The sequence below is a fragment of the Trypanosoma cruzi genome, genomic scaffold (genome assembly GCF_000209065.1).
Source record: "Trypanosoma cruzi strain CL Brener 1047053512515 genomic scaffold, whole genome shotgun sequence".
Classification (NCBI taxonomy): Eukaryota; Euglenozoa; class Kinetoplastea; order Trypanosomatida; family Trypanosomatidae; genus Trypanosoma; species Trypanosoma cruzi.
Window position 1 is genome coordinate 22,941 of NW_001849395.1, and position 26,878 is coordinate 49,818.

The 26,878-nt window shown below is 48.4% G+C and overlaps 11 protein-coding genes and 1 pseudogene across 11 annotated transcripts, besides 29 other annotated features; all 12 read left to right on the forward strand.

Annotated features, from left to right (window-relative positions):
* Positions 1-13,441: part of a sequence feature (heterozygous, Esmeraldo-like haplotype) that runs on past the window's edge.
* Positions 34-60: a sequence feature (AT_rich).
* Positions 171-2,450, forward strand: Tc00.1047053504033.100 (hypothetical protein, conserved; the record flags this gene model as incomplete). The annotated part of the gene is made up of 1 exon (XM_811775.1): positions 171-2,450. The coding sequence occupies one exon, from the start codon at positions 171-173 to the stop codon at positions 2,448-2,450; it is 2,280 nt and encodes a 759-aa protein (XP_816868.1).
* Positions 2,591-2,612: a sequence feature (AT_rich).
* Positions 2,669-2,700: a sequence feature (A-rich).
* On the forward strand, positions 2,777-3,217 carry Tc00.1047053504033.110 (hypothetical protein, conserved; the record flags this gene model as incomplete). The annotated part of the gene is made up of 1 exon (XM_811776.1): positions 2,777-3,217. The coding sequence occupies one exon, from the start codon at positions 2,777-2,779 to the stop codon at positions 3,215-3,217; it is 441 nt and encodes a 146-aa protein (XP_816869.1).
* Positions 3,559-3,592: a sequence feature (AT_rich).
* Tc00.1047053504033.120 (hypothetical protein, conserved) lies at positions 3,738-4,517 on the forward strand (the record flags this gene model as incomplete). Its single annotated transcript, XM_811777.1, has 1 exon — positions 3,738-4,517. The coding sequence occupies one exon, from the start codon at positions 3,738-3,740 to the stop codon at positions 4,515-4,517; it is 780 nt and encodes a 259-aa protein (XP_816870.1).
* Positions 4,688-4,708: a microsatellite.
* Tc00.1047053504033.130 (spermidine synthase, putative) lies at positions 4,799-5,689 on the forward strand (the record flags this gene model as incomplete). The annotated part of the gene is made up of 1 exon (XM_811778.1): positions 4,799-5,689. One exon carries the CDS (start codon positions 4,799-4,801, stop codon positions 5,687-5,689), a length of 891 nt encoding a protein of 296 aa, XP_816871.1.
* Positions 5,873-5,921: a microsatellite.
* Positions 6,084-6,103: a microsatellite.
* Positions 6,255-6,378: a sequence feature (T-rich).
* On the forward strand, positions 6,442-9,480 carry Tc00.1047053504033.140 (annotated as a pseudogene).
* Positions 8,462-8,492: a microsatellite.
* Positions 9,706-9,742: a microsatellite.
* Tc00.1047053504033.160 (uncharacterized protein) lies at positions 9,776-11,473 on the forward strand (the record flags this gene model as incomplete). The annotated part of the gene is made up of 1 exon (XM_811779.1): positions 9,776-11,473. The coding sequence occupies one exon, from the start codon at positions 9,776-9,778 to the stop codon at positions 11,471-11,473; it is 1,698 nt and encodes a 565-aa protein (XP_816872.1).
* Positions 11,619-11,656: a sequence feature (T-rich).
* Positions 12,039-13,061, forward strand: Tc00.1047053504033.170 (tyrosine phosphatase, putative; the record flags this gene model as incomplete). Its single annotated transcript, XM_811780.1, has 1 exon — positions 12,039-13,061. The coding sequence occupies one exon, from the start codon at positions 12,039-12,041 to the stop codon at positions 13,059-13,061; it is 1,023 nt and encodes a 340-aa protein (XP_816873.1).
* Positions 12,678-12,711: a microsatellite.
* Positions 13,099-13,123: a microsatellite.
* Positions 13,384-13,405: a microsatellite.
* Positions 13,442-13,664: a sequence feature (areas merged during assembly that could not be assigned to a particular haplotype. This can correspond to areas where the two haplotypes were merged or to regions with more than two copies in the genome that were merged during assembly.).
* Positions 13,665-26,878: a sequence feature (heterozygous, Esmeraldo-like haplotype).
* Tc00.1047053504033.180 (hypothetical protein, conserved) lies at positions 13,925-17,992 on the forward strand (the record flags this gene model as incomplete). The annotated part of the gene is made up of 1 exon (XM_811781.1): positions 13,925-17,992. The coding sequence occupies one exon, from the start codon at positions 13,925-13,927 to the stop codon at positions 17,990-17,992; it is 4,068 nt and encodes a 1,355-aa protein (XP_816874.1).
* Positions 18,191-18,211: a sequence feature (AT_rich).
* Positions 18,293-18,329: a microsatellite.
* Tc00.1047053504033.190 (EF hand, putative) lies at positions 18,382-19,533 on the forward strand (the record flags this gene model as incomplete). Its single annotated transcript, XM_811782.1, has 1 exon — positions 18,382-19,533. One exon carries the CDS (start codon positions 18,382-18,384, stop codon positions 19,531-19,533), a length of 1,152 nt encoding a protein of 383 aa, XP_816875.1.
* Positions 19,787-19,813: a microsatellite.
* Positions 19,890-19,925: a microsatellite.
* On the forward strand, positions 20,061-21,884 carry Tc00.1047053504033.200 (uncharacterized protein; the record flags this gene model as incomplete). The annotated part of the gene is made up of 1 exon (XM_811783.1): positions 20,061-21,884. The coding sequence occupies one exon, from the start codon at positions 20,061-20,063 to the stop codon at positions 21,882-21,884; it is 1,824 nt and encodes a 607-aa protein (XP_816876.1).
* Positions 21,992-22,020: a microsatellite.
* Positions 22,204-22,238: a microsatellite.
* Tc00.1047053504033.210 (hypothetical protein, conserved) lies at positions 22,287-22,886 on the forward strand (the record flags this gene model as incomplete). Its single annotated transcript, XM_811784.1, has 1 exon — positions 22,287-22,886. One exon carries the CDS (start codon positions 22,287-22,289, stop codon positions 22,884-22,886), a length of 600 nt encoding a protein of 199 aa, XP_816877.1.
* Positions 22,960-22,985: a microsatellite.
* Positions 23,022-23,057: a sequence feature (T-rich).
* Tc00.1047053504033.220 (huntingtin interacting protein (HIP), putative) lies at positions 23,144-25,753 on the forward strand (the record flags this gene model as incomplete). Its single annotated transcript, XM_811785.1, has 1 exon — positions 23,144-25,753. The coding sequence occupies one exon, from the start codon at positions 23,144-23,146 to the stop codon at positions 25,751-25,753; it is 2,610 nt and encodes an 869-aa protein (XP_816878.1).
* Positions 26,051-26,084: a microsatellite.
* Positions 26,193-26,230: a microsatellite.
* Positions 26,274-26,310: a microsatellite.
* Positions 26,503-26,537: a sequence feature (T-rich).

Genomic DNA, 26,878 nt, shown 5'->3' on the forward strand with positions numbered 1-26,878 from the left:
ATTCTTCTATCTTCTTTTTACAAGTCAAAATCCATTTTTTATTTTTTTATTTTTATTTTTGCATTTGATTTGGCTCTATTTTGGTTTGATCTTTGTAAATAATTAAATATCTTTCTCAACAGAGTGAATATAGAGAAAAGAAACTTGTACATCATAGGATTAATGTAAAAATGATGCGACCAGAAGAACTGAGTCCACTAACTGCTTTTTATGGATCAGATATTAGATTAGAGGAGGCGGTTCGTTCCTCTTGTACCTTTCTTCTTTGGGAACGGTCATACGGCGTTGCAACCGTGTCTCCAACAGCGGACAAGATGATTCTTTACTGCTTGCAGCAAAGAAAACAAACCCCGGCGGCGGATCTTCCAGCGGAACGAGGTCAGAAAAATGTCTTTTTACTTCAACGTCCGCAAACCGGTGAAAATGAGGAGCCTTTTATCCATGATGCATCGATATTGGAGGGTGGGCGAGGAGGGGTTTCAACTCTCTTTCGAACCGCGCTAAGGCATTTCTCATCTGAAGCATTGCCTCGGAAGCACAAGGAGGTCTTTGGTGAGGGAAACAGTATCGCAACTCTAGAAGACTACAACAAGGAAACAAATAACACCACAATGCAACGAGAATCTCCACTATCTCTGCACGAACGGAGAAAGTGCCAATATTATTCTTATTTGTCTGAGGTTGATCATCGACCGTTATTCACTTTCCCTCCAGCCCCATCTCAACCCTCATCGTCGCCTCTGTTCATGCCATCTGTTGGACAGGGCTGCCCATCGACAAGTAGAGATATATTCTTATCAAAGATGCCTTACCGAGCAGTTGCTGAGGAAACAACCCTGCAGTTTCAGGAAGACAACGTCATGGAAAAACACTTAGATTCAGGTGTTGTTCATGCTGATTTTTATGTAACACATAACCCTGCAAGTGACGCGTTGAACTTGGGCGATGGTAATGACGATAACAATAACGAGGGGAGTGACATTTCGGGTTATCACGCTGCTGGTGTTCGAGTTAGCAGTGGTATGGTGTGTTACCCGCAACCAGATCCGACTCGTTTGACGAGCAACCCCGCTTCCCAGTGGCCGCGATGGGAGAATTCAATAGAGCCACGGCGCGTTACGGATGAAGAAGTGCTGGATGGGGCTTTAGGGGATGGGAAGGATGGAAATGAGGAGGAGATTATGTTACCGGAAGATGTTTCTGCTCAATTTGATAGTGAGCAAGCGATGGTTTATTCAGAGGGTTCGCCTTCTTTTCGTGGTGAGAGAGGTGTGTCACCCTCCTTTTCCATTCAACCCCAATTTGGGACGGTCAGCAGCGAAACACCAGTGGGAAGGAAACCGGACGATACAACGGTTGGCATGACGCCTGTGACACAATTGGATGTGGTGGATGAACCGAAGAGGAAAACGCGACGGTATTGCCCCCCAGCGTTTTATTGCACTCGGGTAGCTGATACTGCGGAAGCTGCAACGGGCGAACGCGAGGTAGATTGCGAAGCGTCGGGGAGCAGAGGCAATTCCTTTTTGATAAAAAAATCTCCAGAGGATGTTTCCGCGATTTTCGCTACGGAGACTGCTTGCCATGGTAAAATAGATGACACCATGACACCTCCGACAACACAAGGCCGGATTTCTTCAGCCCCTACAGAAAAAACTTTCTCTTCCCCTTTTTCAGAGGATCTCCGGGGGAAGGAGAGTAATGGACGGTGTTCCCCAGAGATGAATATAACTAATGACACTCATGGTGATGGTCAGGTTACATGTCCCTTGTCATTAGGTGAAGGCAGAAAAGAGGCGTCTCCTCTTGCATTACCCCAGGAGCCGTGTAGTGGTCCTAATTCTGACCAGTTTGAAGAAACAAGAATATTTCCCTCTTCTAGAGAGGCAAATGAGAAACCACTTTCAGTGTCACCATCGCCTTCCTTCAAGGACTACGAATGGGCTGCCAAGGCACAAGAGGCATTTGAGCAGCAGCAAAAACGTTTTTGTGCTCGCACACCATCCACCAACCCTCCTTCTCCACCTCCACCCTTGCAGGTTGGTGGGTTTGAGCTACCCCAGCTACCCAGGGGTCGTCATCTTGACACCCCAGTCTCATGTAATGCGAAGGGAGATGATGTCATCAGCAAAGAGAGTTCTCAATCTGCTACGAAGGGGCACCGGAGTCTTCGTGCGCCGCCCGATGGCGTGAAAACGCCAACAAATGAGTTAGCTACACAAATGTCTACCAAACCCATTTCACAAACCGCGCCGCTTACTCGCAGAGCGGCATCGAGTCAAAGACAACTATCGGGGACGCCAAAATCCGCTGCTGTCACGCGGAAGCGCTCTCGGCATGCTGTGATGTCCCCCACCCCAAAGGATGAATTTCCTCTTCCTCGTACGATGCCGGCGAGTGAGTCTGCAGCACGAAAAAAGAAATCAAGAAAGGAAAGAACAAAGAAGTGATGCCTTACTTTGTTTCCTTTGCCTTTTGTTACTTTTTTTCCTTATGTGAGGAAAATAGAAGAAAATATCGGGTGCTTGAATGTGGCTTCATTCCCTCCTTCTTCATATCCACGTACATCCTTTTCCTCTTGAAAAGGAGCTTAATTTTTATTTTTATTTTTTGACCGCCTTTTTTTTTTTTTAATTCTTTTCTTGATTTGTTTCTCTGCCTCACTTACAAAAAGGAAAAAAAAAAAAAAAAAGAGAGAAACTGAGAGAGACGCTTACTAAATAGAAGAACTTAAGTAACCGCTCATAGAAAGGAATTGGGGCTGAAATATGAAGTGATGCCGGATTTTCCACCTTTATCAGAAGAAGAAAAGAAGGCCCGGGAAAGGCGTCTGCAAGCAGAGCATGATCGATATGTGAAGAGTATAGCAACAATGCGCTCTTTGCCGCGTTTACAGTCGACAATTGCTGGGGCAGGTGGAAAGACGAACGAGCATGCCCGCCTCGCGGAGGAACGGGAAACGGAGCGGCGGCAACGTCACCAAGCTGAGGCTGATCGTCTCCTAGAAAGGAAGGAGCGAGAAAAGGCGCATCAAGCCAAAGTGGAGGCTCTTAACGCAAGGCAACAGAAAAAACGGGCCAAAGCAGCCAAAAAGAAGGCAAAGAAAGCGCGGCCGCGATTGGAGGAGGGGACCAGGAAAAGTTTCACACCCACCGAAGACGAAGAGGACGACCGTGAGAATGATGATTCAATGAAAGTTGAAGATGGAAAGGACTGAGGTATTGGTAGAGGTCGTTGGTTCTGTTTCCGTCTAAACAAAACAAAACAAAAAAAAAAAATGAAGTAAAATGAGTTTATGCCCTTAAATTTTGAGAGACTTTGAGTTCAAGACCGTCATAGGAATAATACGTCTCTTGTTTATTTTGGATGGTGTATATTTATGCGAATATTTGTGCGTGTGGATGGAAATCATATTTCTCGTAATAAATACATGTTTTACCCTCTTCACAAGACATCACCTCTTTGGTGGTCACAGGTTTGCTGAGAAGAGCGTGCATAGTTTATTTACCTGCGTGGTGTTTTACTTCAAGGCACTGCATTTTTTTGACGGGGTGCAGGAAAATATATTTATGTATTTATTTATTTTATTTTTGTCTTCTTGTTGCTTTCTTTGCTTCCAATCATGATTTGTACATGTTGGAGGGAACTGTCATTTTATTGGTGCAAAAGTTAAGGCCTGATAATAATTGGAATTGATAGGTGAAAGGAAGAGATAAAAACCCGGCCTCAGCAAATAAATGACACGTGTAAGTGATACGGCGCTCGTTTCTGGAGGCAGCGAAAAACGGAAATTACCATTACGTCTATTTGCTCCACTGTGGCGCTTTTTCACAGTAGAGCTATTTTTGTATTTTGCGTGTCACATTGTGTGTCTAAGGGTTCTTTTTTTTGCTGCCGGAGATGTGTCCCTTTCTCAGTTGACCAGGGAGTTTATGCAAAAACTCTGGGGGCATTCACAAAGAAAAGAATTGAAACAAAACCCTTTTGAAGTATTTAGGGATTATAAGAAGGCAGCGTCTTTGGCATCGGCATCACCATCCCGTGGGGTTAGCCCAGACATCCTTCTTACGTTGCTGCTGCTTTTTTCATTGAATGCCTTCTTCCTTGCTCTTATACGCCGTGTTGAATATGTTGTGGCGGGTGAAAGGAAGAAGAAGCAGGATGACGAAATGGAGAGGACATCAAAAGTAACGAGTCATATTAACGAAAGAGAAAAATCTGATGGAGCAACTTCGTCATGGATGGTGGACTGTGACCAACTCATGAAAAATACCATGGTTCTCTTTGCGTCTGTTCTCTCTGTTGTCATTCCAATCTGTGTCTTCTCGCAGCCGTCAAATGAGGTACGCTCCATAGGGCCGGCTGCAGTTTTGATGTCGATCGCGATTGGTCTCTGCGTGTTGGAGGTACACGGCGGAATACGGAGCCTTCAAGCTTTTTTGAATGGCTTTCAGGCACTTGTTGTTGTTACACTCGTCTTTCTCGTCACGGTGGAAAAACTGAGCCCCAATGCGTGAATAAGGAATCAGTGTAGGGAATATGAAGGATGGGGATATAAATGATTATAAATAACAAAAGAAATGCAAGAGTCTTTCTTTGGCAATACATGGAGACGCAGTATATCCATTTGAATGCAAATATCTGGATTCAGTGCTTGTTTTATTTTATGTTGTTCTTACTTTGGTCGATATATATATATATATATATAGTTTCTCTTCAACTTCTTATTTTTTCTTTTCTTTTACATTTTGCTGCGGCTTTCAGCGCAGTAACGCTAAGCGATTTGCAGCATCAAATTATGCCTGGTTCCGAACTAATTTCTGGCGGCTGGTTTCGCGAGGAAAATGATCAGTGGCCCGGGCAAGCCATGTCGCTGAGGGTGGAGAAGGTTCTGTACGACGCCCCGACAAAGTTCCAACACCTGACCATCTTTGAGAGCGACCCAAAGGGCCCATGGGGCACTGTCATGGCGCTCGACGGCTGCATTCAAGTCACGGACTACGACGAGTTTGTGTACCACGAGGTGCTTGGCCACACCAGTCTCTGCTCCCATCCGAAGCCAGAGAGAGTGCTCATCATTGGTGGTGGGGACGGCGGCGTACTGCGGGAGGTGTTGCGGCACGGCACCGTGGAGCACTGTGATCTCGTCGACATTGACGGCGAAGTGATGGAACAAAGCAAGCAACACTTTCCACAGATCTCCCGCTCCCTAACGGATCCTCGAGCGACGGTCCGTGTGGAAGATGGCTTGGCGTTTGTAAGACAGACCCCAGACAACACGTATGATGTGGTCATTATTGACACCACGGACCCTGCTGGGCCTGCATCGGAGCTCTTTGGGGAGGCGTTTTACAAGCACGTGCTGCGTATCCTGAAACCGGACGGCATATGCTGCAATCAAGGAGAGTCCATCTGGCTGGATCTTGAGCTTATTGAGAAGATGTCTCGTTTCATCAGGGAGACTGGTTTTGCGTCGGTGCAGTATGCATTAATGCACGTGCCCACATATCCTTGTGGTTCAATTGGAACACTTATTTGTTCTAAGAAGGCCGGCGTGGACGTGACGAAGCCACTGCGTCCTGTTGAGGATATGCCGTTTGCGAAGGATTTGAAGTACTACGACTCGGAAATGCACAAGGCCTCCTTTGCGCTGCCTCGCTTTGCGCGGCACATTAACAACTCAGAATAATTTATGAGCCGTCGTGGGTAACGTACGCTGCCCAGCCAAAGCCTTTCTAATGGCGTTTAGAAAAATTGTGCGGTCTGACGGGCTCGAATAGAAAATATGGCGTATTTTTCCATTTCGCTACTTTCTTCATCCATGGGTCGTATTTTATTTCCAAAGAAACTGCGTTGTAAGACACCAAAGGAATTTTTTTTTCTTTTTTTTTCCTTTTTTTTTCCTTTTTTTTCCTTTTTTTATTCTCTTCTGCCTGCCCTCCACACGGAGGGTTCCGGTGATTGCGGGGCTGTGAAAACACTGCAAACTTGTGAGTTTACAACGAGCCCTGGTATAATACATATAAGTTTTATGAACCACTTTTTTTTACTGGTGTGTTGGCCTTGGATCGACCTTAACTGAGGTGTGTGTGTGTGTGTGTGTTGGGTACGTTGAGCCAAACTGTCACTCCCCATTGTTGCATTTTTTTTTTTTTTTTTTTGCAAGAACAGGGGACAAGGCGTACTTCGGGCGCTTATTTAATCCAATAATTAAAACGGTATATGAATCCCGTGGGAGGTGGGAGGAGTCATCGTATTTTTTTTTGTTTGTTTAAGTTAGGGATTCTTTTGTGTTGGTTGTCATTGTTGGTTTAGTATTTGCTGTTTTGTTGTTGTTTTTTTGCTTTGTTAATCCTTTTTTTTTTTTTTTTGTTTGTGCCGTGAGAGTTAGCTCTTTTTAGTCTTCTCCATTCACTGCTGGATTGGCGGTTTCTGCAAGCAATGCGGCCTTCCGCTTTGGCGCACACAGTTTCTTTACATCGTGTGTGGTTTCCTGCTTCTGAAAGCAGTGGGATTGGATTGGGGGGCAAATTAGCTTCATCTGCCGAATTGGAACCGATCATTGTCATCAAGGAAGATGGGGATGCCGGCAAAGGTGAAAGACAGGGGATCATTGAGGAATGTGCCTTGCTTCGTTCAGTATTGGGAAGATTTTGTTGGCCGCTATTGGTGAAGCTGGGGAATTTGGCGGCTCAGAGGCACGCCACTGGTAGGCATGATTTGCATTGGGTGGGCGCGAATTCACCCGTTGCGGAGGAGGGTATTTTTGTGCAAGTCCCGTCCTGTCACTTCACTTCTGAATGTATGCGTGCTGCAACAAGTGGCACGGCAATGGATGTGATATACTACAATAGCCTTGGTAGCCGCTGGTGGAGGGATGGAGAAAATAAGGGTGATTCTTGCGAGAGCATTGACCTTGAAAGCGCTGACATCTTTGATGAGGGTTATATATACGGCTTTGCTCAATTTTTGGATGTGGGGTATGCAACGGAGGGTCTGATGCTTTCCGCCTTTTCCACTTCGCCTTTGTTCAACATGCTGCGCACGGTGGTTCTTGAAACAGTGCCGCATCTTTTTTGCGCTGCGAGAGATTTTTATTCCGATCGTCGCACCGTTTCGCAGGCTGAGGAAAAAAGAACCGTTTCTGCAGTTTACGCTGAAGTCATGTCGCCGTTAAGGGAACTCGTGGATACGCGAAGTGCCGCTTGTAGCACACCTGCAAACAGGCACTTTTATCTATCTTTTTCGCATACAATGGTCTCCATTGTTCGCCCAGATGATTTGCGCTACCCTTTTGTCAATGCCCCACTGTCCACCCTATTCCTGAGTTTTTCTTACGATGCCCTCCGTGTCATCCATTCGCTTCTTTTGCAGGAGAGGCGAGTGGTATTTATCGGAGCGACACCACAGCACGCTTCCGCGTGTGTTGTGAGCGTCCAGGCGATGCTTTCTCCGTTCATCTGGACGCTGCCGATTGTTCCATATATGCCGCCCGAGGCATGTGAGATTCTTGAGGCACTTGGAGACTCGGGGTTCATATTGGGGTCAACAGCTGAAATGGTACCGCACCTGATGCTTCACAGCGGTCTCTCCAGCCCCCAGCGGTGCTCCTCTTCTAATGAAAAGGTTACAGAGAATGAAAGGGGTCGCATCTGGTTTGCGGATGGTCGCACGGGTGTGGTTGGCGTCTCTCCCCTCGATGCAGACGTTGTTCCATTTACCATGCTGGACCTGGTGCCTCCAAGTGAAAAGGTGAAGGAAGCAATGAAGCGGATTGTTCCAAAGAAGCGCGACAATTGTTTTCTGTGGCACTTTCGTCAACGGCCGCACAGGACTTGGGAATTGGCCCTCTGTGGTCATCCACATTGAAACAATGTGTCGCTTTAGCCGATTTGGAAGAAATGCATGGGGCTTTTCTTGAGTATAGCGTTACTCGTCTCGTTGGAAATTACAGGAAAGGGTTGATTTCTGCGAGTAACGGCATTGGAGACGCTGGCGGTAGCCCTGCACATAGGTTGCGATTACAGGGTGGTGTTGCGTTTATTATAGACTACACACGCTTTCTGCCATGCAATCTTGAGAACAACGCAACACTCGCGCGGCGTATTGCCGGAACGCGGATGTTTTCTCACTGGGAAGACACGGTCGCATCCCTTGAAACCGTTGGAGTGTTGCGCTCCCTTTTTGGGGAGTTTGTACGAAGTCGTCTCCGGTCACGCCAACGAGGTCCTGTCAATTCACCCCCACGCGAAATGGAGACACCTGCAACTCACTACTACCTCTCACACCCTCGCATGCTTGGAATGTTGCGTATATTTTATACACGCAGCATGCGGCGTTTTCCGGAGCTTTATAATGATTTACAAGGCAATGATCTGGCACGGTTGAGTGAAGGTGCCAGTGTGTTCTTCACAACGGGCAACAGCTCTACCACCATCAAGGGTAGTAGTGTTAGCTGTAACAACGGCAATAGCAGCAGCAGCAGCAGCAGCGGTGGCAAGAATTCAATGCGTTCCTTCTTTTCTAAGGCAACGAAGGCGGTAAAGAATAGCCTGGCTTCACGTTATAATCGAATTCCCGTGCAGGTATTTGTACAGGCGTATGGAAGTTTTGCAAACAAGACGAATTATGAAAAGGACCCCAATAAACCCGCATCATTGAGTAAAGCATTTAAAAGCAACGCCACCGCCGCCGCCGCCGCACTTGCGCCAACTCAGCAATTAAGTTACCCGACGATCCCCTTATCGCCAACTGCTACAGCGGCCACTGACGTTGACGATGATCTTTACGGAACATGTTCGAACTTGTTTGGTGCTTACGTTGAGGACAGTGATGCGTTACGTTCTCTATCGACGAGTGAGGATCAGTCAACATCTTCTGTTGTTTGTCGGCGACTACCCTTAGATGTTATCCATCAGTTTGGTCGCTACCACACACTTCTGGACTCAAGAACGGATTCGATGTATACAACAGGAGGGCGTGGCGGCACGGCGTCGGGGCCATCTGTGGATGAACTAAAAAGGTTTTTGGAGTTTGGACAGCTGTTTGCAGCAGACTCGGGCGTTTGGTCGGTCCTTGAATCCAAGCGACTGACTCTGCTTAGCATGCCAGAGCAAATATCATCACCGTCGCCAGAACCACAGCAGCAGCAACAGCAACAGCCATCTTTACTTTTTGCATGCAATAACGAGACCAACTGCGGGGGCGTTGTTTTTCAAGCACAGCCTCTCCCCTTTTCGATGGATCTTGTCACGCGTGCAGTGGAGCTTCCGCCCGCTCCTGATACCCTTTCTTTTAATAAGCAATTAGGGAATGCCACAGCTGCAATGGGGGGCTCATCTGATCTACGGAGTTACCAAGGATCTGCTGGTGCTGCTGGTAATTTCATGGATGATTTTTTTTCTTTTGCTACAACGCATTCCCATTCCTCATCGGAGTCTGCTAATGCCTTTAAGCAGCTGGAGGAGTTTTTTCAGTGAAGTACTGCATGGGCATGTGCGTTTAGGCGCTTTTCATTTATCCTTCTCAGTATCCAAGGAATCACACCTGATATTGATGCGGATTGTTGTATCCTATTTTGCCATTTTTTTTTTTTGGTGAGGTCAACGTATCTGCCTTTTAATCTTTTGTGTTCTCATGTACCACATTTCTTTTTTTTATACTCGCAATTTCTGCTGTATTTTTCTTTTTAAAGGCTTTTCCCTCTTTCTTTCCTTTTTTTTCTTTTCTTTTTTTTTTTTTTGGGAGATAAGGAAAGACGTTGGAGAACAAAATCATGTTACCGCCGCCGCTGCCACTGCCAGCCAAGGAAGCATCGCCGCCGCCACCGTTTTCTGTGAAGCAAGAACCGCCAACTCCATTAGTGGCAGCGTTGGAAAAGCCAAGTGAATGTGTTGTACCCGGTGTTTTTTCGGCAGTGGATTTGGATGGTAATTCCATATGTGAATGTTCTCCGTTGAAGGCAAGCGGGCTAACGGCTATGGGCAGCAACGAATGCACCGCCGGCGGGATGACTTTCTTGTCGCACGAGGGTGGGTCAGATGGAGAGCAGCATCCTATAAGAGAGAGGTCAGGTGCTTCTTTGCCGCACGACCAGGGCGATGGTTGTACCTCGAGAAGTGGGGCTGGTGAAACTCCAAATAGTCCTTTTATCATCCGCGAGAAATTGCTTCGGCTGCTACGGGGCATTGCTTCTTCTGGAAGTGAAGCTTCGTACGGTGCTACCAACCCAGATGTTGCAGTAAGCGGTAATGGGAACGATATTCCATCTTGCTATTGTGAGGAACACGTTATTCTGGACGATCTCTTTATACATTTGCTTTTGGCTCTTGAGAAAGTGGTGCACGAATTTCTTTGCCGATCTTTGGCAAAAGAGTGGAAAAGTAAACGTTCTAAGGAAGCGTCACCCAGGTCATCTTCAGAAAAAGAGACAGCGCGGCTTTGGACGAGGGCTTGGCGTCAAGCGCAGTACCGTGATGAAGAGGCCTGGATTGAATGGAGATCTGCGCTTTGTCGTTCTTGGCGCCGTACCAGGCGTGAGAGTGCTTCGCAGGAGCGAAGCGAAGCTTTAAACATTGCCCTCTTTCAGTTTGACCCTTTGGGTGGAGCACTGGCGCGGAGTGCTCCGAGTTTATCCTGCCATGGCATCGAGAAGCAGCAGACTGAAAAGGGGGCGAGTAGCCAAAAACTTTACGCGCTTTTGTATCGTGTTTTTTTTACGTGCCCAGCCCTTCTTCTTGACGGACACACGCAGCGCCTTGCGGCTGCGGCCGGGCTTGATTTGAACTCCGTGCGGCAGCACATATGTGTGACGGAAGACGTTGATTGTGATTATGATGGTGATGGAGTCGCCAGTTTTATGCGCAATCTTTCCTGTCCCAAACAGGTTCGAGTGGACAAAGCTGACCTTACAGCCATCGATGAGGTGGAACGTTTGTTTGCCTCTGATCGCCGTGCGCTGCTGTCCCGGATCGACTTGGGACAATCCCCACCTTTGTTGTCTTCGCCGTTTACGGCGTCTTTCCCAATGCAGCCCGCTGGGAGTCCTCATTCACCACGCATTCCGTCCTTACATGCCCGTACTCCAAAAACTCGTTCTTCCGCTGCTTCCGTTCCTCAGTACATTGAGCCAACTCCCATACAACTTCGTCCTCCGAGTTTTGCTCCGCTCGACCGTTTTTCACCAGCTGCACGCATTCCAGATGAGGTGGGAAGGCAGTTTGCGGGGCAACTCGCATCGCCATCAAATTACGAGCAAGCCGTTTGCATGTCGGATAACCAACCTGACACTCTTGAAGCACGAAAAGTTAAGCAAAAGAATGGTTCTGAAGGTAGACGTGCATTCTGGCATGCGGACGGGAGGAGGTATGTTAGCACCTCACTCCCTTCACAGCCGCGTGTTTTGGATGGGGCACAATCGGAACGACGGTTGCCATCTGCTTTAAGGACTCCGAGGTCTGTTTCAATTTGGTGAGGTCTCACTTTTCTGTGAATTGGGTTTCTCCGTTTTTATGTATCGTACTTAAGTATTTCATTTAAATGATTTTCTGCATTGTGGCTCCGTTTTACTCACTGACTTTTTATGGGCTTTGCATTGCATGCTGTTATTGGTTTTACACTTTCTCCTTATCTTTCCTTTTTTTTTTTTTTTTCTTTTGTGTGTGTTCATGGGTGGCGGGGAATAAATTTTTTTAAACGTTTTTGCTGGGAGTGCGCGAACCGTTGGGGAGGGAGCAGCAAGAACGCTGGCGTGAGAGGCGGGGGTGATAAGAAACTCCTTTTGCTGCACAGTAGAGTTGGCGGCGCGGCACAGGCACAACACTCAAATCACCTCACCTTTACTTTTCCTGTAGCAGCGCTGTGTGAAGGAGAGTGGGGGATATTCTTTTCTGTGCTGCGGTTCAGCGAATTGTGAGCGAGGGAATTTTTTCCCCACTCACCGCGGTTATCGTTTTCCCAACATTTGTGGGGGGGGGGGGGGGGTGTCAAAAATCATCAAAAGGGTTTTTAGTGTGCAGAAAACTTAGTGGTGTTGCTTTATGACAGCACCGTTGTCTTCGTCATCGGTGTTGGCGCCCCGTCAAATGCCGTCTACGATCCAGGAGCCACTTGTGCCGTCCATCAATTTCGCTATGGTATGTCCCGGCGTTTACCGCTCCGGGTACCCGACAAGGAAGAATTTCCGTTTTCTTCGTGCACTTCGGCTTCGTACAATTCTTTACCTCTGCCCAGAGGAATATGCAGAGAGCAACGTCAAGTTTTGTGAGGAAAATGACATCCGTATCCTTCGCTTTGCTACGGAGGGAAACAAGGAGCCATTTATGGACATATCGGAGCCGCTGATGCACCGCATTCTTAGTGCTCTCGTTGATACCCGTACGCACCCCATCCTTATTCACTGTAACAAAGGGAAACACCGAACGGGGGCCGTAGTGGCCTGCTTGCGATTATTGCAGGGGTGGTCGCTTGTGTCGATTTTCCAGGAGTATCGCTGCTTTGCAGGAGACAAGGCGCGTATGGGGGATCAGCAGTATGTGGAGCTTTATCATCCTATAGTGCTTGTGGCACCAGCATCCGTGGCGGAGTGGATGTGCATCACACGAAGAGTCACTGTTGTCCAAACTGAGCAAGAGTTGCTGGAGGCGGAATCCCAGCAGCTCGGCTGGAGTCTAGTAGCCCCGCCGCCACTGCCGCCGTCACCGCCATCGCCACAAGAACGAGAGAAGCAGCAGCAGAAACCAAAGCAACAAGAAGAAGTACAGAAGCAACAATCGCAACGACCACCGCTATTGCCTTCCGCGGCAAAAGGGACGGCACAAAGCTCCCATAGGGAGGGTTCAGGGAAAAACGCCAAAAACGACGCCGCCAAACTGCCCGTAAAATCCTCTGCGGCCACTGCGACCGTGAGTTCCTCCACATCGATGATATCCATCCCAGCACCCCGCCGTGCTGGTGGGCAGGGAGAAAGTGGCATTGACTCAGGGAAGACAAAGGAGACCAACTCGATCCCGCGGAAGGAAAACGGGGATAGAAGAGCCAAAAATGACGCTAATCTTCAGTAGACCAAAACCGCCAACAAAAGGATAGTCGTGTTTGTGGTATACATATATATATATATATATATGGGAGGAGAGAGAGAGTGCGTGTGCGTGACAATGAGTTTTTTTTTTGTGTTTCTTTGTGTGTTTCTGTAGGTACTACGTTGGGACTGGTAGAAAGGGGTTGTGTTGACGTATTTTTGTCTTCAGGGTAGTGTACGCATAATGTGAATGCACCGCTTCCCACCCCCTTTTTACTTTTTGTCTTTTGTTCCCTTTTCTTTTGTTTCGAACGTGTTTTTGCCACCATGGCGTTTTTTGTTTGTCTTGTTTGACGTTGCAGACGTTTTTTTTTTTTTTTTTTTTTTACCGCTTTGCACTACCTTTACGGGAAGGTGGGCTTGAGAGGGCGAGAGCAGGCAGCTGTTTCTTTCTTTTGGTTGCTTTCCGCTCTCTTTCTTTGTCATTTGCTCTCCTTACGTGGAAAGACGGCCTTATCACGTGGCCAAAAGTGGAGCCAAAAAAAGATGGTGTGCGTCTGTGCCGTCGCTGCAGGTGCGCTTTTTTTTTTTTTTTTCACCTTAACTTTGTCATTTTGAGCCAATTTCTGCTGCGCACGCCATCATCTTCTCTTCTTGCTCCCTCAAAAGTTGTATCGACGCTTGGCTCTACAAGCCGCGTAGCGCCGCAAGGGAAGGAAGGGGCGAGTATATATATATATATTGCACGCGCACACAAAAACGCACGGAGAGGTTGCGAATAGATATTTCTCCATCATTGATTGTGAGGAACAACAACTGTTCCCTTGACCGAGTGGGAACGCTGTCGCAAGGCACTGGGGAAAAAAAGAAGATAGAGAAAAGAAGAGTGGAGTCGAGGCCTGTGCGATGTCGTCTTTACTCCGAAATAACTATGCACTTATGATGTTCTACGTGCGAGAGAGGCTGTGGCGCCACGCGGAGCTTGTCTGCACCGAGACCATTAAGAGCACTGACAGTTGGGTCTTGCGTGTTTGGCGTGCGCTGTGCTACGACCAGCAGGGTCAATCGAACGAGGCATTGCGTGAGTATAAGGCCGCGGAACAGCGTCGGGAAACCAATATTCCTGCGTTGATGGGGATTGCGCTCATATACCGCAGGAACAAGGATACGGAGGGACTTTCTTTGGTAGAACGTTCCTTGGGTGACAGTTCTCACGCAAATGATGTGGACGGATGGGTACAGGCGGCTGCGCTTGCGTGGGCTGCTGGTGACACCAGCGGAGCACGTGACATTCTTATGCGCTTTCAGGATGGCTTTGATGAGCACCGTGATGAGTATACAAACCTCGCGACGGTGCGAGCCTGGGTGGACCTCAGCACAGGCCGTGGTGCCTTTTTGGAGAAGAGCGGTGCGCTTCTTCGGAAAGTCATGGAGATGGAGGATCAGGACGGGCAAACGATGGACTTGGATGCCGCAATGGGTCGTGTTGTGTTTTATGAGCGCAAATTCCAGTTTTTTCTTGCACAACAACTGCTAAACAAGCTTATTGTGAGTCGCCCGAACTTCACCCCAGCCCTTGTAGTGAAGGCGCGACACCTCATGAAGGCGGAGGACTGGGATCAGTGCTGGGAGACAACAAAGCGTATTCTTGCAAAGGAGAAGACAAACCTCGAGGCTTTGGCGCTCAATACACTGTTTCTTCTCGTGAAGGATGCCCGTTATGAGGACGCCGCTGCACAGCTACCTCGGCTTTTTGAGGCGGTAAAGGAAAAGGAACCGAAGAATGCGGCGCTCTTTTTTGAGTACGCACGGTGTTTCTCTCGTCTTAGCGGGAATTACCTGCCACTGTTAGGCGTCACCACGCAGTTTGCGGAGGTTGCCCACCGCATGGCGTCACAAAGAGGTGACTACTTTGCAGAATTGGGCTACCAGCAGACGCTTCGTGGTGAATACAAGGCGGCAATTGCAACCTTTAAAAAGGCTTCTGCAACGCCCGACAGCAGCATAACACCTCTACTGGGCCTGATTCGCTGCCTTATTCTTACTGGCGACCTTGACGAAGCCGCAAAACAGATTGAATTCCCAAACGAGATTCAGGCACCGAATCAGCGCAACGCGGAGCTGAGCCTACTCAACGCCATCTTGCAGTGGCGGCGGCATAAAAACCATGCAAAGACCCTTGTTTTTCTTGATCAAGCTGCAGAGGCCATTAGACAAGATGTAGGGACATATCAGACCGGGATGGAACTGTACATCAGACTTAATCCCCCATTGATGCTAGATATTGCAAAGGAATACATGCAGCACTGCCGCACGGAGCCGCCAGACCCAACAGTACCTAAGGCAGACCCAATTGCCGAGAAGTGTAGGCGGCATCTTGAGTTGCTGCTGCGGCATGTTCCTGGTTGCCTGGAGGCGCAGCTTCTCCTCTCTCGGATCTACTTTGTTTCTGGCGACTTGAATAGAGCACAGACAATGATCACTAAAAGTATTCGACATGTACATGTGCTTCCAGAGGCATTTCTTCTTTCCGCACAGATTTGTCAGTATATTGGCAATGCATCACTAGCCTCTCAGGCGTTGGAACAGGCACTGACTTTGGATTTTGACATGAAGGACCAGCCGCAGTACAATTTATTACATGGTATTGTGCTTGGGATGATGAACAAGTACCAGAATGCGTTAGAGGCTCTTCAACTGGCATTAAAACTCACGAAGGAGAAGTCACGAGTAACTACCAAGGGACGACCGTTGCAACCGCTGAGTTTGCAGGATCACGTCAGTCTGTATTTGCAATTAGCGCAAACCTATCTCAGATTGCGTGATACAGAAGAAGCACGTGCTACATTGGTCGAGGCAACGGCCATGTTTAAGGAGACAACTCAGGCTGGGCGTGTTGCGATTGCGAACGCGATGATTGCCGCACGCACAGATATGGATAAAGCCGTTGAGATACTGAAACAGGTGCCGCCTCGTAGTGAGTTTTTTACCGCTGCCAAAACACGCATGGCAAACCTTTATCTCACATATCGTCAGAACCGCCACATGTACGCTAACTGCTTTGAAGAACTTGTCGAGGAGGTTCCGACTGCTCAAAGTTATTTTCAATTGGGTGAGGCGTACACAAACATACAGGAGCCAGAGAAAGCCATTGCTGCCTACGAGAGAGCAAAAGCGATGGACCCAGAAAACGCCGAGTTGGCCGTCCGTATCGGGCGCGCACTTGTGTCAACGCATGACTATCAACGTGCCGTTCGCTACTACCGTGACGCGGTTGCTTCAGACGGGGTAAATTTTACTGTTCTTGCCGATCTTGCGACGCTCTATTGGCGCCTCGGTGCCCCAGATCACGCCATTTCGTTGCTGACAGAGGCTCCGGCGCATCAGAGTGAACCGGATGTTGGGGAAACTGTCGAGCGTGCTATTGAGCGCGTCAACTGTACACTGCTCATGTGCAAGATTTACCGAGACTCCCAGAAGTCAGATGCTGCGACTGAAGCACTGCTTCGAGCGCGCGGTTTTCAGGAGCATGTTTTGCACCACATGATGCGCAGTGAGACGCAGGAGACGATTTATCAGCAGAAGATTGTCGCTGCAACCATTGCGCTTGAACTGGGCGGATATTATGCTTCTATCGGCGACGCACAACGTGCAAAGGAATTTTACCAAGAGGCGAGGATGTACGATGAATCAAACGAAGAAGTTCTACTGGCAATTGCACGGTTACTTCTTGATGGTGGCGACGCAACCGCATGTGAGGAGCAATGCAATGCCGTTCTTCGTATTAGCCCCAAGTCCGAGGAGGCGGTTGTAATACTTGCAGATGTCATGATTCGCCAGCACCGTTTTGATGATGCGGCCCAACACTTTAGTCAAATTTTGGATAAAACCCCGGACAACTACAAGGCGTTGGCGCAATATGTGCGGTTGCTGCGCCATGCCGGACGCCTTGGTGACGCAGAGAAGGTACTTGAACGAGTGGAAGAGCTCGTGCCGCTGGGTCAGCGACATCCATCAGGATTGAGCTTTGCGCGAGGGTTGTACCATCGTTATTGCTACGAGAATCTAGAGGCCCTCCGAGCCTTTAATGCTGCACGGCTTCCTGTCGATGACTCCCCGTGGAGTATACCCGCATTGACGAACATGATTGAGATGTACCTCTTTTCATCCAACGAGGAGCTGTGGGTTGACACCGTTCTGCGAGATGAGGATAAGAACGAAAATGTTAGGATTGCGGAGCGGTTGTTGCTTCAAATGCCCGACGGGGAGTCGAGGGATATTCTTCAGGGTTATTGCTGGATGGCAAGCAAAAAGCGATCTTTGGTGGAGCGGGCTATAAAGGAGTTTAAGCAAATTTGCGCCACGAGTGAGACGATGCAACAGCACCAAAGGTCATTCAATGATGAAAAGGATGCCAAGGAAGAGGAGAAAGACGAGGATGAACGACTGCTGAGTGATGCCAACCGACCACCACAGGCTTCTGGCCGGCTGAATGTTCCTGTCCGTGTTGGTTTGGCCATAGCGTACTTCATCGCGGGTCTTGAGAAGAAGGCGGCCGCTGAACTCAAGCGGATTGTATACATGCCGTTTGACCCCATCACAATCGATGCTGTTCACCGTGCTCGCCTGCTTGCTGCACACATGAGCATCCTCAGAGAAGATCTCAAGATGGCGCAGGGTATTCTACAAAAGAACATTGAGGTCAACAAGAGTTGCCCTCAGACTTGGCTTATGATGGGTTCCGTACACGAAATTGGGATGAGTCATGACGAGGCTGCCGAGTGCTACGAGAATGCCTGGAAACTTACGAAGGAGCGTGACCCATCGGTGGGGTACAAACTGGCATTTCATCGGATGAAGTCGGGAAAGATAGTCTCGGCAATTGATGTGTGCCGCAAAGTACTGGAGGTGCATCCCAGTTATCCTAAAATACACGAGGTGATGGATGCGTGCTGCAGTCTTCTTCGTCCCTGAGAAGGGAGAAAGCGGGGGAGGGGATGGCATGTGAAAAAGAATTCTGCCAGAGGTGAAATGTAAATAAACGATAAGGAAATTGAAGGGAGTGCTGGGGACTGGTGGTGCGCTTGCTTCGTACAGGTGCACAGATAACTGGTAGACATTGTGTGCGCGGAGAAAGTTGCATGTGTACATCTTCGCGTGGAGCAATTTCCGTTTTTTTTTTTTTTAATTTTTCTTTTAACCCTTTGTTCATCTCTTTCTTCCACCTTCTTCTTTAGAAGACTTTTTGTGACTCTTATTCCATTTATCTTGCCGTGTTTTTGGTGTTGTTGTTGTCGTCGTTGTCGTTTTTAGGACTTTTCCTGGTGACTGGGGACATATTTTATGGGTGTTTTTGCCTTTAGATGACGCAATACCGGCAGTTCATAAAAAGTCAAGAGGTAGATGAGGTGATTGTTTGTCTTCTTTGCAAGGACTCTTGGGACAGGCCGATAGAGCTGGGGCCATGTGGCCACATCTTTTGCGAGTCTTGTATTAGTGAATACTGGTGTCGCTCTGTCGGGTCGTCTTGCTTGCCTGGTAGTGAGCGCCCAGTGGCGCTTGTATGCCCGAATTGCAGTTGTGCCGTGGAGCAAAGTGAACGTCCTAATCGAGTTCTTGTGAACAAGGCACTCGAAGTTCAGGTACAGTGCACGCGGTGCAACTGGAAGGGTACACGTGAACAGAGCCAGAATCACACGTGCCATCCACTGCCGCCATCGGAAAAAATGGAGGTTCCTGCAAGCACGAATCATACGTCCGAATCTGACGAGCACCGGAGTAGATTGTCGAGTCACTCGGGGGAAATGCATTTGTCACCCGAAGCGCGTAACATGAGTCGGGCTAATAATGGATTTGCGTATCGGCATGTATCAAGTAATGATAAAGAGTGGAAAAAGTATGGTCTTACGCAGATGGAATACGATCAGATTGTGAGTCTTTTCATGGTGTTTGATACAGAAAATAAAGGCTTCCTGACACGTTCTCAGCTAAGGCAACTTGCTTTTTCCTTGAATTACGTAAACCGGGATGAACATGTTGACCGCATGCTGTTTGAGATGGGCTGTGATGAGACAGGAGGACTCATGATACAAGATTTATGTGCCTGGCTGGGGAAACATCGCCCCAATCCACAGGCGCTTTGCGGATTATCACGGTTTGAATACAACGAGGCTCTCTTGCAGTTTCGTGGTTACGATCTTGAGGGACGTGGTTTTCTGGATTGGAAAGACTTTAGGAATTTGTGCCTCAACAATGGCTACGCCAAAACCGAAGCGGAGGCTCAAAAAATTTTTTGTTCTTTTGCCAGGACAAGTAAAAATTATATTAACCTTTATGAATTTCTGCTGTTCTGTAAGCATCGTCAATTTTTGCATGGAGAAGGCACGGCGGAGGCAATGGCGCCAGGCTCACGTCGACAGCAGTTGCCACACCGTTTTCCTGGAGCCGCCGCAGCGGGGATCGCGGTGCCATTTAGTACCAAATACAAAAAGAAAAAATATTGCACGTTGATGTAGTCTGGTGAGCCGCCACCTCCACCATCAACAGTAAATCATGTCACCGCAGGCAAAATGCGGTGTAAGCTTGGAAAAAGTTCAGAAAGGTGTACGGTAGTGAAGAAAGGACAAAAGGATAAAAGGTGTGTGTGTGAGTACGAAGTGAATCGTCTGAGTTGAGAAGAAGTGAAAGGGCTGAAGGAAGAATGAAGAAGGCTGTGAGTGGCTTGGTGGAGCGACTAGGCCCTCTGAATCGTAGTGTTTTTTGCAGTGGTTCTTTTTTTTTTTTTTTTTTTTTTTTGGTGGGGGGAACTTTGTGCTGTATGCGAGTTGCCGACTTTGTTGCTTGTTTTTGTCCTAACTTTTCTTTTTTTTTTTGTGTGTGTGTGTGTGTGTGTGTGTGCCTGTTTGTGGTGTTCAGGCACTCACATCCTGCCGCCCAAACAACCGGCCACTGCGTGGATCACTTTTTTGTGTTTTTTTTTTTTTTTCCTTTTGGTGTGGGTGGAAGAGAAAAACGCCGGTAGGGGGAGTGGGGGAGGGGCGCAATGGGCACGTGTGCCAGCAGCCTGAATGCGGCGCAAGACGTCACTTCGAAGAAGCCGCGCGGGAGGCGAAGGCCGCAGCGGAAACGTGAGGAAAAAAATAGACCGTCCGCCGCGCTGGGTGAAAACGATGAGGCCAATGGAAATGTGGGCAACGCACGTCTTTTCTTTTCGTGGAAAGCGGCGCCTCTGTTGTTTGACCCCGCGTCAGCCTCGTTTTTTAACGGGAAATACGGCGAGGAGGCGGTGAAGGAAGCCGCGCGGTTGCGGGAGAGGGCACCAATATTTGAGGCGGCCAATTTGCCGCCACACTCTGTGTTTCTTCGATTGCCTGGTGAGGTCCGCGGCCAGCGCATCACGGTGCATGAGAACTCTTACTGTGCCATTCTACTTTTAGACCACTGCGATAGTGTATCCCTACATGGGTGCGAGCGTTGTTTTATCTTTATTGGACCCACAAGTGGCTCTGTCTTTGTGGAGCGTTGCCGTCACTGCGTCATTGTATGCTGCTGCGCCCAATTGCGTTTGCGTGGGTGTCGGCATCTGCAGTTCTCCCTTTCCGTTGCCACAATGCCGGTATTAGAGGAGAGCACTGACATTGGCGTCTGCTCGCTCTCTGGTTGGTTTGTTTATCCGCTGATGCCAGTTCACATGCAACGCGCTGGGCTCTCCGCCTTTAACAATTTCTACTTGACGGTGCATGACTTTACGCCGAGACCGGTTTCTAAGCAGGCGGGACCCGGCTGCAGTGCATCGGGCAGTAACGGCAATATTTACTACATTCACCATGAGGTGTTTGAGGGGACCTGTTGGATGCTGTGGAAGCTTTTGGGTGAACACGACAAGAAGGAGGTGATGGAAAAGGCTCTAGCTGACAGTGTCCCCGTTGCTCATAAAGACGTGAAGCTAATGCTCGCGAAAAAAGACGAGGCGAGTACGGGAGTGCAGCGTGACGCCATTCAACGAATACTGCACCAGCCGCTTATTCTTTCATGCCTACCGGTTCTTCCTCACAATACCGGGCAGCCACAGAAGAATATTGGCCAAAAAAACTCTCTTTCGCAGCTTCCAGTGGACTCCAATGGTCTTTTGGAGATGTTTCATCACACTGTCGTTGTCCCATTTACATTTGGAACTAACAGACCACTACCACAAGCAGTTCTCTTGGGAAAATGGGAACCTCGACTATTTGTTGTGACCACTGCCAATGGAGGCGCCACGATTGCATTGCGCATTGTGCGAGAGATCGAGTTGTCCCGTCGTCGTGCTTTCATTGACCGTATGCAACGCGGTGTTGTTCAGGAGGTGGTGGACGAGTGCTCAAGAACAGAGGTCGATGGCGATGTTCTCTTGCTGAATACTGTGGAACTGCGCTGCACAGAGAAGCTGGTGAAAGTGCAATTGGAACCGGTTCTAAAAAAAGTAGCGAACTTCTCATGCAATAATGCGTTGGTGTTACAGAAGGAGGCTGCAACCGCTGTCCAACGTATGACTCGAAACGCATGTATCTTCCTTCTTGCACTCTTGCGGCCTGCTTCGAAGAGAGACGGCGCAATCCAGGGGGCACAAAGTATTTTTAGCCTGGCAGGGGCGCTACCACCGCCAACAGAATGCGCCGGCAAAACGGGTGGCAGCAATAGCAGCAGAAGTGATCGTAGCCCGTCTCCCCGTCAGCCTCAGTCTTCAGAAAGTACAGAGGATGCAACGGCATGGAAGAAGTCAGTACTCTTAAATGTACCGTTTCCCATGGAACACTTAAGTGTACTGCAAAATGACATTTTTTTGCGTGCACCGACGACTGATTCCGGATTTGGTTATGCTTTCTGACTGGAATATAAATTGTGAGTCTTAACGCACCGCCTTGATAACTGTGTGGTGTGGCATAAAGACTTATTAACTAGTTGGACTTTCGGCTGGTGGTGCTCTTTTTTTCTTTATTATTATTATTATTATTATTATTATTCTGAGCTTCTGTCATTTGGGTTGTCGTGTGCTTTACTTTCTCCGCATCGCTCGCTGTATCTTGTTGCTGCTATTGCTAATTGCTTTTTTTTTTTCTTTTGCTTCCGTGCCATTATTTATTTACCATTACCAGTATTGCTGTGTTTATTTGCGTTTTTTTTTTATTTTTTACTGTTATGGCTGGTATTTTTATTTTTATTTTTATTTTTATTTTTATTTCTCTGTGTCTTTCTAGGAGGAAAGGGAGGCGGAGCTGCGGCTGCTGTAATGCGCACATTCGAGACGTTCTTGTTGGAAGCAGCCAACAGGGCGCCATTTTTGGTTGGTGAGGCTGCCCCAGTGTTAGTGCGGCGGCAGCAGAAGAGAGCCCGGGAGGGCGACAAGGAGACAGATGAGGGCGAAACGAGACAGTTGCCACAGGAGGAAGATATCGTGCGTCTGCAGCGGTTGCTCGTGGATGGCCCTCTACAACCTCTCGGTTTGGAACACGCAGTGTATCACTTTCTTCTCCCGGCATTTACAGCCGCCATGGACGCGGCGCGGGAGGTTTGGCGCACCACAGAGGCTCTGAGGGCCGCTGAAAAGGCCACGAAGGCGAAGGAAGGCGACGGCGCAATGAAGAAGGAGTCGGAAGAGAGCGCTGGTGCCAATTCTGACCCCATCGGCACCACAACGGGGGCGGAGACTAGTACGCAACCGCAGCCCAACGTTGAAGCATTACAGCGGGCTTTGGTTGCGGCACAGGCGACGTTGAATGCGCAGCGGCAGTTGTTGGACGCCGCGGAGGCCAAACTGCGGACTATTGTGGAGGCCGTAATGTGTGCTTTTGCCAAGCCGAAGATTTCTCCGAGAGACGAGGAGACGTAAGAGTGCCAATGGGGTTTTTGTTTCTACAATATTTGCCTTGGTATTCGCTAATAGTTGTTATTACTGCTTTAATTTTATTTATTTATTTATTTATTTATTGTTCTTGTTGTTGTTGTTACTTCTTTTAGCAGCATGTTTTCCTTTTTTTATGTACTTTTTTTTTTTTTTTTTAAATGGAATCACGCCTTATTCGCATTGGAGCAAAGGAACACAGTGCTTAGGATAAAGTACATATAAAAGCTGGAGTTAGCATCAAGATGCAGGTGTTTGGTGCGCGGATGGCGTCACGTGGTGGACGTACGTTGCCATTGACGTACTTTATGCAGTCTGAGCTAACGACAGCGGAAGAGGCCCCGCCTGTTGACGTGTTTACAGCAAAGTTAGGGAATCGGACCTTTCACGAGTCACTTCGGAACGATAGTGGTTTTGCGATAGTCACTGCATTTCTGTTAGGTGGCGTTGACGTTAATGTGCGGGACAAAAACGGTGCAACGCCGTTGCATGTTGCCGTTTCGCGGGCTGCTCCCACGCCGGGCAATGACGACGATGAATCCGTTTTGCTCTCTTCGGAAGGTCCCAACAATTTAATTATCTCATTTCTTATTGACAATGGAGCCGACATAAATAGCCGCAATGCGACTGGTGAGACGCCGCTTATGATCGCTGCGGCTACACAGAACATAAGTGCGCTGCGGATCATCCTTTCGCGTGGTGCAGACACGTCACTTCGTGATGACATTGGAAACACAGTGCTTCACCATGCTGCTTGCCATCCGCATGTGCTTCAAACGCTTCACTCGTGGATCGATGACCTTCCCGCTCAGGCGGCACGAGAGAACCTCCTCCACATGGTGTGCCGACAGGGGCGCGGTGCAGAGTTTGCCGCTCTTTTTCTCATCGAGCAACTGGGAGTCGACGTGAATGTGCGTGAGGGTGAAACCGCTGCCACTACTGGTGTCCATGATGCCGATCATCATTATCGTCCAATTGAGGCGAATACGGCTACTACTACTGCTGCTATTCAGCGCTGTGATTCAGCACCACACTCCGGAGTCATAGTGAAGGAAGGACGTACCCCGCTGCACTGCGCGGTGCTTGTCGGCGATACGCTTCTTCTGCGTTTGTTGTTGCTGAAGGGTGCCGATGTGGAGAAGCCAGACGCTACAGGAAGGACGCCAATTCAGTTGGCAAATGACTGTGCAATGTCATCATCACCGTCATTGTTAACATCATTGTTATCCTTTATTCGGTTTCAGTGCAGTTTTTTGGGGCTGACACAACGCAACGGTAGGACGGCGAAGAATATTGATCCGTGGAAGGTATACACAATTTTGGACGCCCACAGTAAGGAGGCGTCATCTGCGAAGCGAGAGGCAAACCTGCAACGCGAGGCAGCGGCCGATACTTCATTGTGGAGACTCAACACCATTTCTGACATTCTCTCTTTTGGGGCAGCGGCAGCGTTGCCACATTTTTTAATGGCTCTGTGCGCGTTGATGGGAATGCCGCTATGGATTTTGATTGTTTTTGCCACTATTGAACTTATTTCATGCAACGGCTTTAAGGTGAAAGATGAACGCCGTTTGAACGTGAGGCCCCTGCGCTCTGTGGGGTTCCTTGTTGGCTACACCCTGGTGCTACTCGCTTGCAGCATTTCTTTGGAGGATGCCATGGAGCCACGGCGCATGAACACTCGACCGTGGCTTTTTCTATGCACTATCGGCAGCTCTCTGTGTGCCTTTTTAGTGATGTGGATGGACCCTGGGATAGTGGAGTCTACCGCTGGACAGCGGGTTGGAATCTACAAAACAATTTTTTACACAAAAGGGGCACCACCGGAGGATGTTCGACAAGGCATCGATCTTTCTTGCATGGTTAAAAAGCCACTACGGGCCCAGCGCTGTCGTCATCTCGGACGCGTGGTGCTTCGGTATGACCATTACTGTACGTGGCTGGCAAGTGCCATTGGTGGGGGGAATCATCGCTTGTATATCGCCTTTCTCCTATTTTACACGGTTCTCCTTGGGATCTGTTGCCGCAGCACTTACTGGCTATCGCCGAAACAGATGAACAACGAGATGTTTCTTGATGACCTACATTTTAGACGTTTTGCTAATGTCTACATCTTGTTTGTCCTGCCTGTCGCCTTTATCTTCTCTCTGTATACTCTGCTGCAGCAGCTGTGGTATATAGCACGGGGTGTCACCGCCTACGATGTGGCGCAACCGTCACGCTGCCCGTGGTGCTTTCAGTTGGGATCACGTACATATTCTCTTTTTGATGCCGGTTTTTGGAGGAACGTTTGCGGTTTTTTTTTCTTACGCGAAAAATTTTTGAACATCTCTTATCGGATGCCAGTGATGAGCGCAAGACTTCAAAAAATGGCCAAACGTCATCAGGCATTGCAGCTCTCATCGTGCCATGACGGCCATTGTCACTCCCATGAAAACGGGGGCCACGGCCACTCACACAATGGGCACTTGGGTCAGCTGCATCAATACAACCCGCAGCAGCGTTCCAATGCGCCTTTAAATACTGCGTTGAGTAACGTTGCCGAGGGCATTGGCTCTCCTGCGACAACTGCTGTTGTTATTAATTCTTCAACACCAGCATCCGCCTTGGCCTCTGATCCGTTTCCTTCACTTGCTGTGGATACTACTGCAGCAGCAACCCAACTGGGTTTTGAAGCTTCTGTGGGGCGTCTCTTTCAGCTGATGGTGCAGCACGGCGACACGGATTTAACGGCTGTTGCTGCAGCAAACGAAATAAGGGCCAGCGTGCTTCCAGAGAAATGGCTAGAGATAGTGGAAAAGGCTCAGTCCATGTATGGCTTCTTCAAGAGCACCATGAACAACGCGAATAACTGATCATTCCACGCCACTCTTACCCACTCATAACAGAGCTTTTTTTTTTTTTGTTTTGTGTGTGTGCGTGTGTTTGTTTTCCTCTTCTCTATTCATTTTTGCCAAAACACTGCTGCAGGATGGCCACTTATATCACAAGAATTCCTTTTTTTTTTCTTTTTCTTTTTCTCTATGCGCTTTGTGTATATCGTATCCCTATTGGTCACTGAAGAGGAGGCAGCTGCAAAGGCGGCTTTCTGTTGGTGCTTCAATAGCAAGGAAAAAGTCTCAAATAGTGGCATACAAGCACGCATAATACGATTCTTTTTTTTTTTTTTCTTTTTTTTTTTTTTTTGCATACTTGGTTGCTTCTCCACTGTAAACACTCGCGCACAGGAAAAGAGCGCAACAACAGCAGAAGGGGAAGAAGAGAAAAGAACTAATAGTGAAAGAGGAGAGAGAGAAAAAAAGAAAAAAAAAAAGAAAAAAAAAAAAGAAAAAGGGAATTAGGAGTAAAAACGAAACTGGAGGAATAATAATAATAAGAGAGAGAGAGAGAGAGAGAGAAAAAGAGAGAGAGAAACAGCAACAATACAGCAGGTTTAAGTCAGCAACAGTCATTGAGGGAGTAAGAGGAGGCGGGAGAAGGAGCGCCACAGAGTCATCGCAAAAGCAGGAGTCGCAATTGAGGAGGGGAATTTTTAGGGTTTGGCACACGCATTTTTTGGCGTGTCCGGTCGGTCCCCCGTAATTTTTTTAATTCCGCGGCACGGTTTTTTTTTTTTTTTTTTCTTTGCTTGTTTCTCTTGTGAGGCCCCTTTTTGTGTGTGAACAGCACTGGCAGAGGATGCACCAGAGTCCTGGCGCGCAGAATACTGCTCGATGCGGAAAAGCAGACGGCTGCAAGTGTTCCGCAGACTGTGCTGGCGGCAGTATTCCTGCTGTTTGCAGCACGCGGTCACATTTGAAGGCTGCCGCTTCCCATGAGGTTATTGTTAACCAAGATACCCACTCTGAATCTTCACAGGAGTGCGAGTGGCCGTCGTCGATGGTGATAGATGATGAGCCGGGAGTGGTTGTGGAGGCGGAACGCGCTTCCTTGCCTCTCGTCCGAAACGATAACAGCGGCAGTTCAGGGAAGGCGGAGAA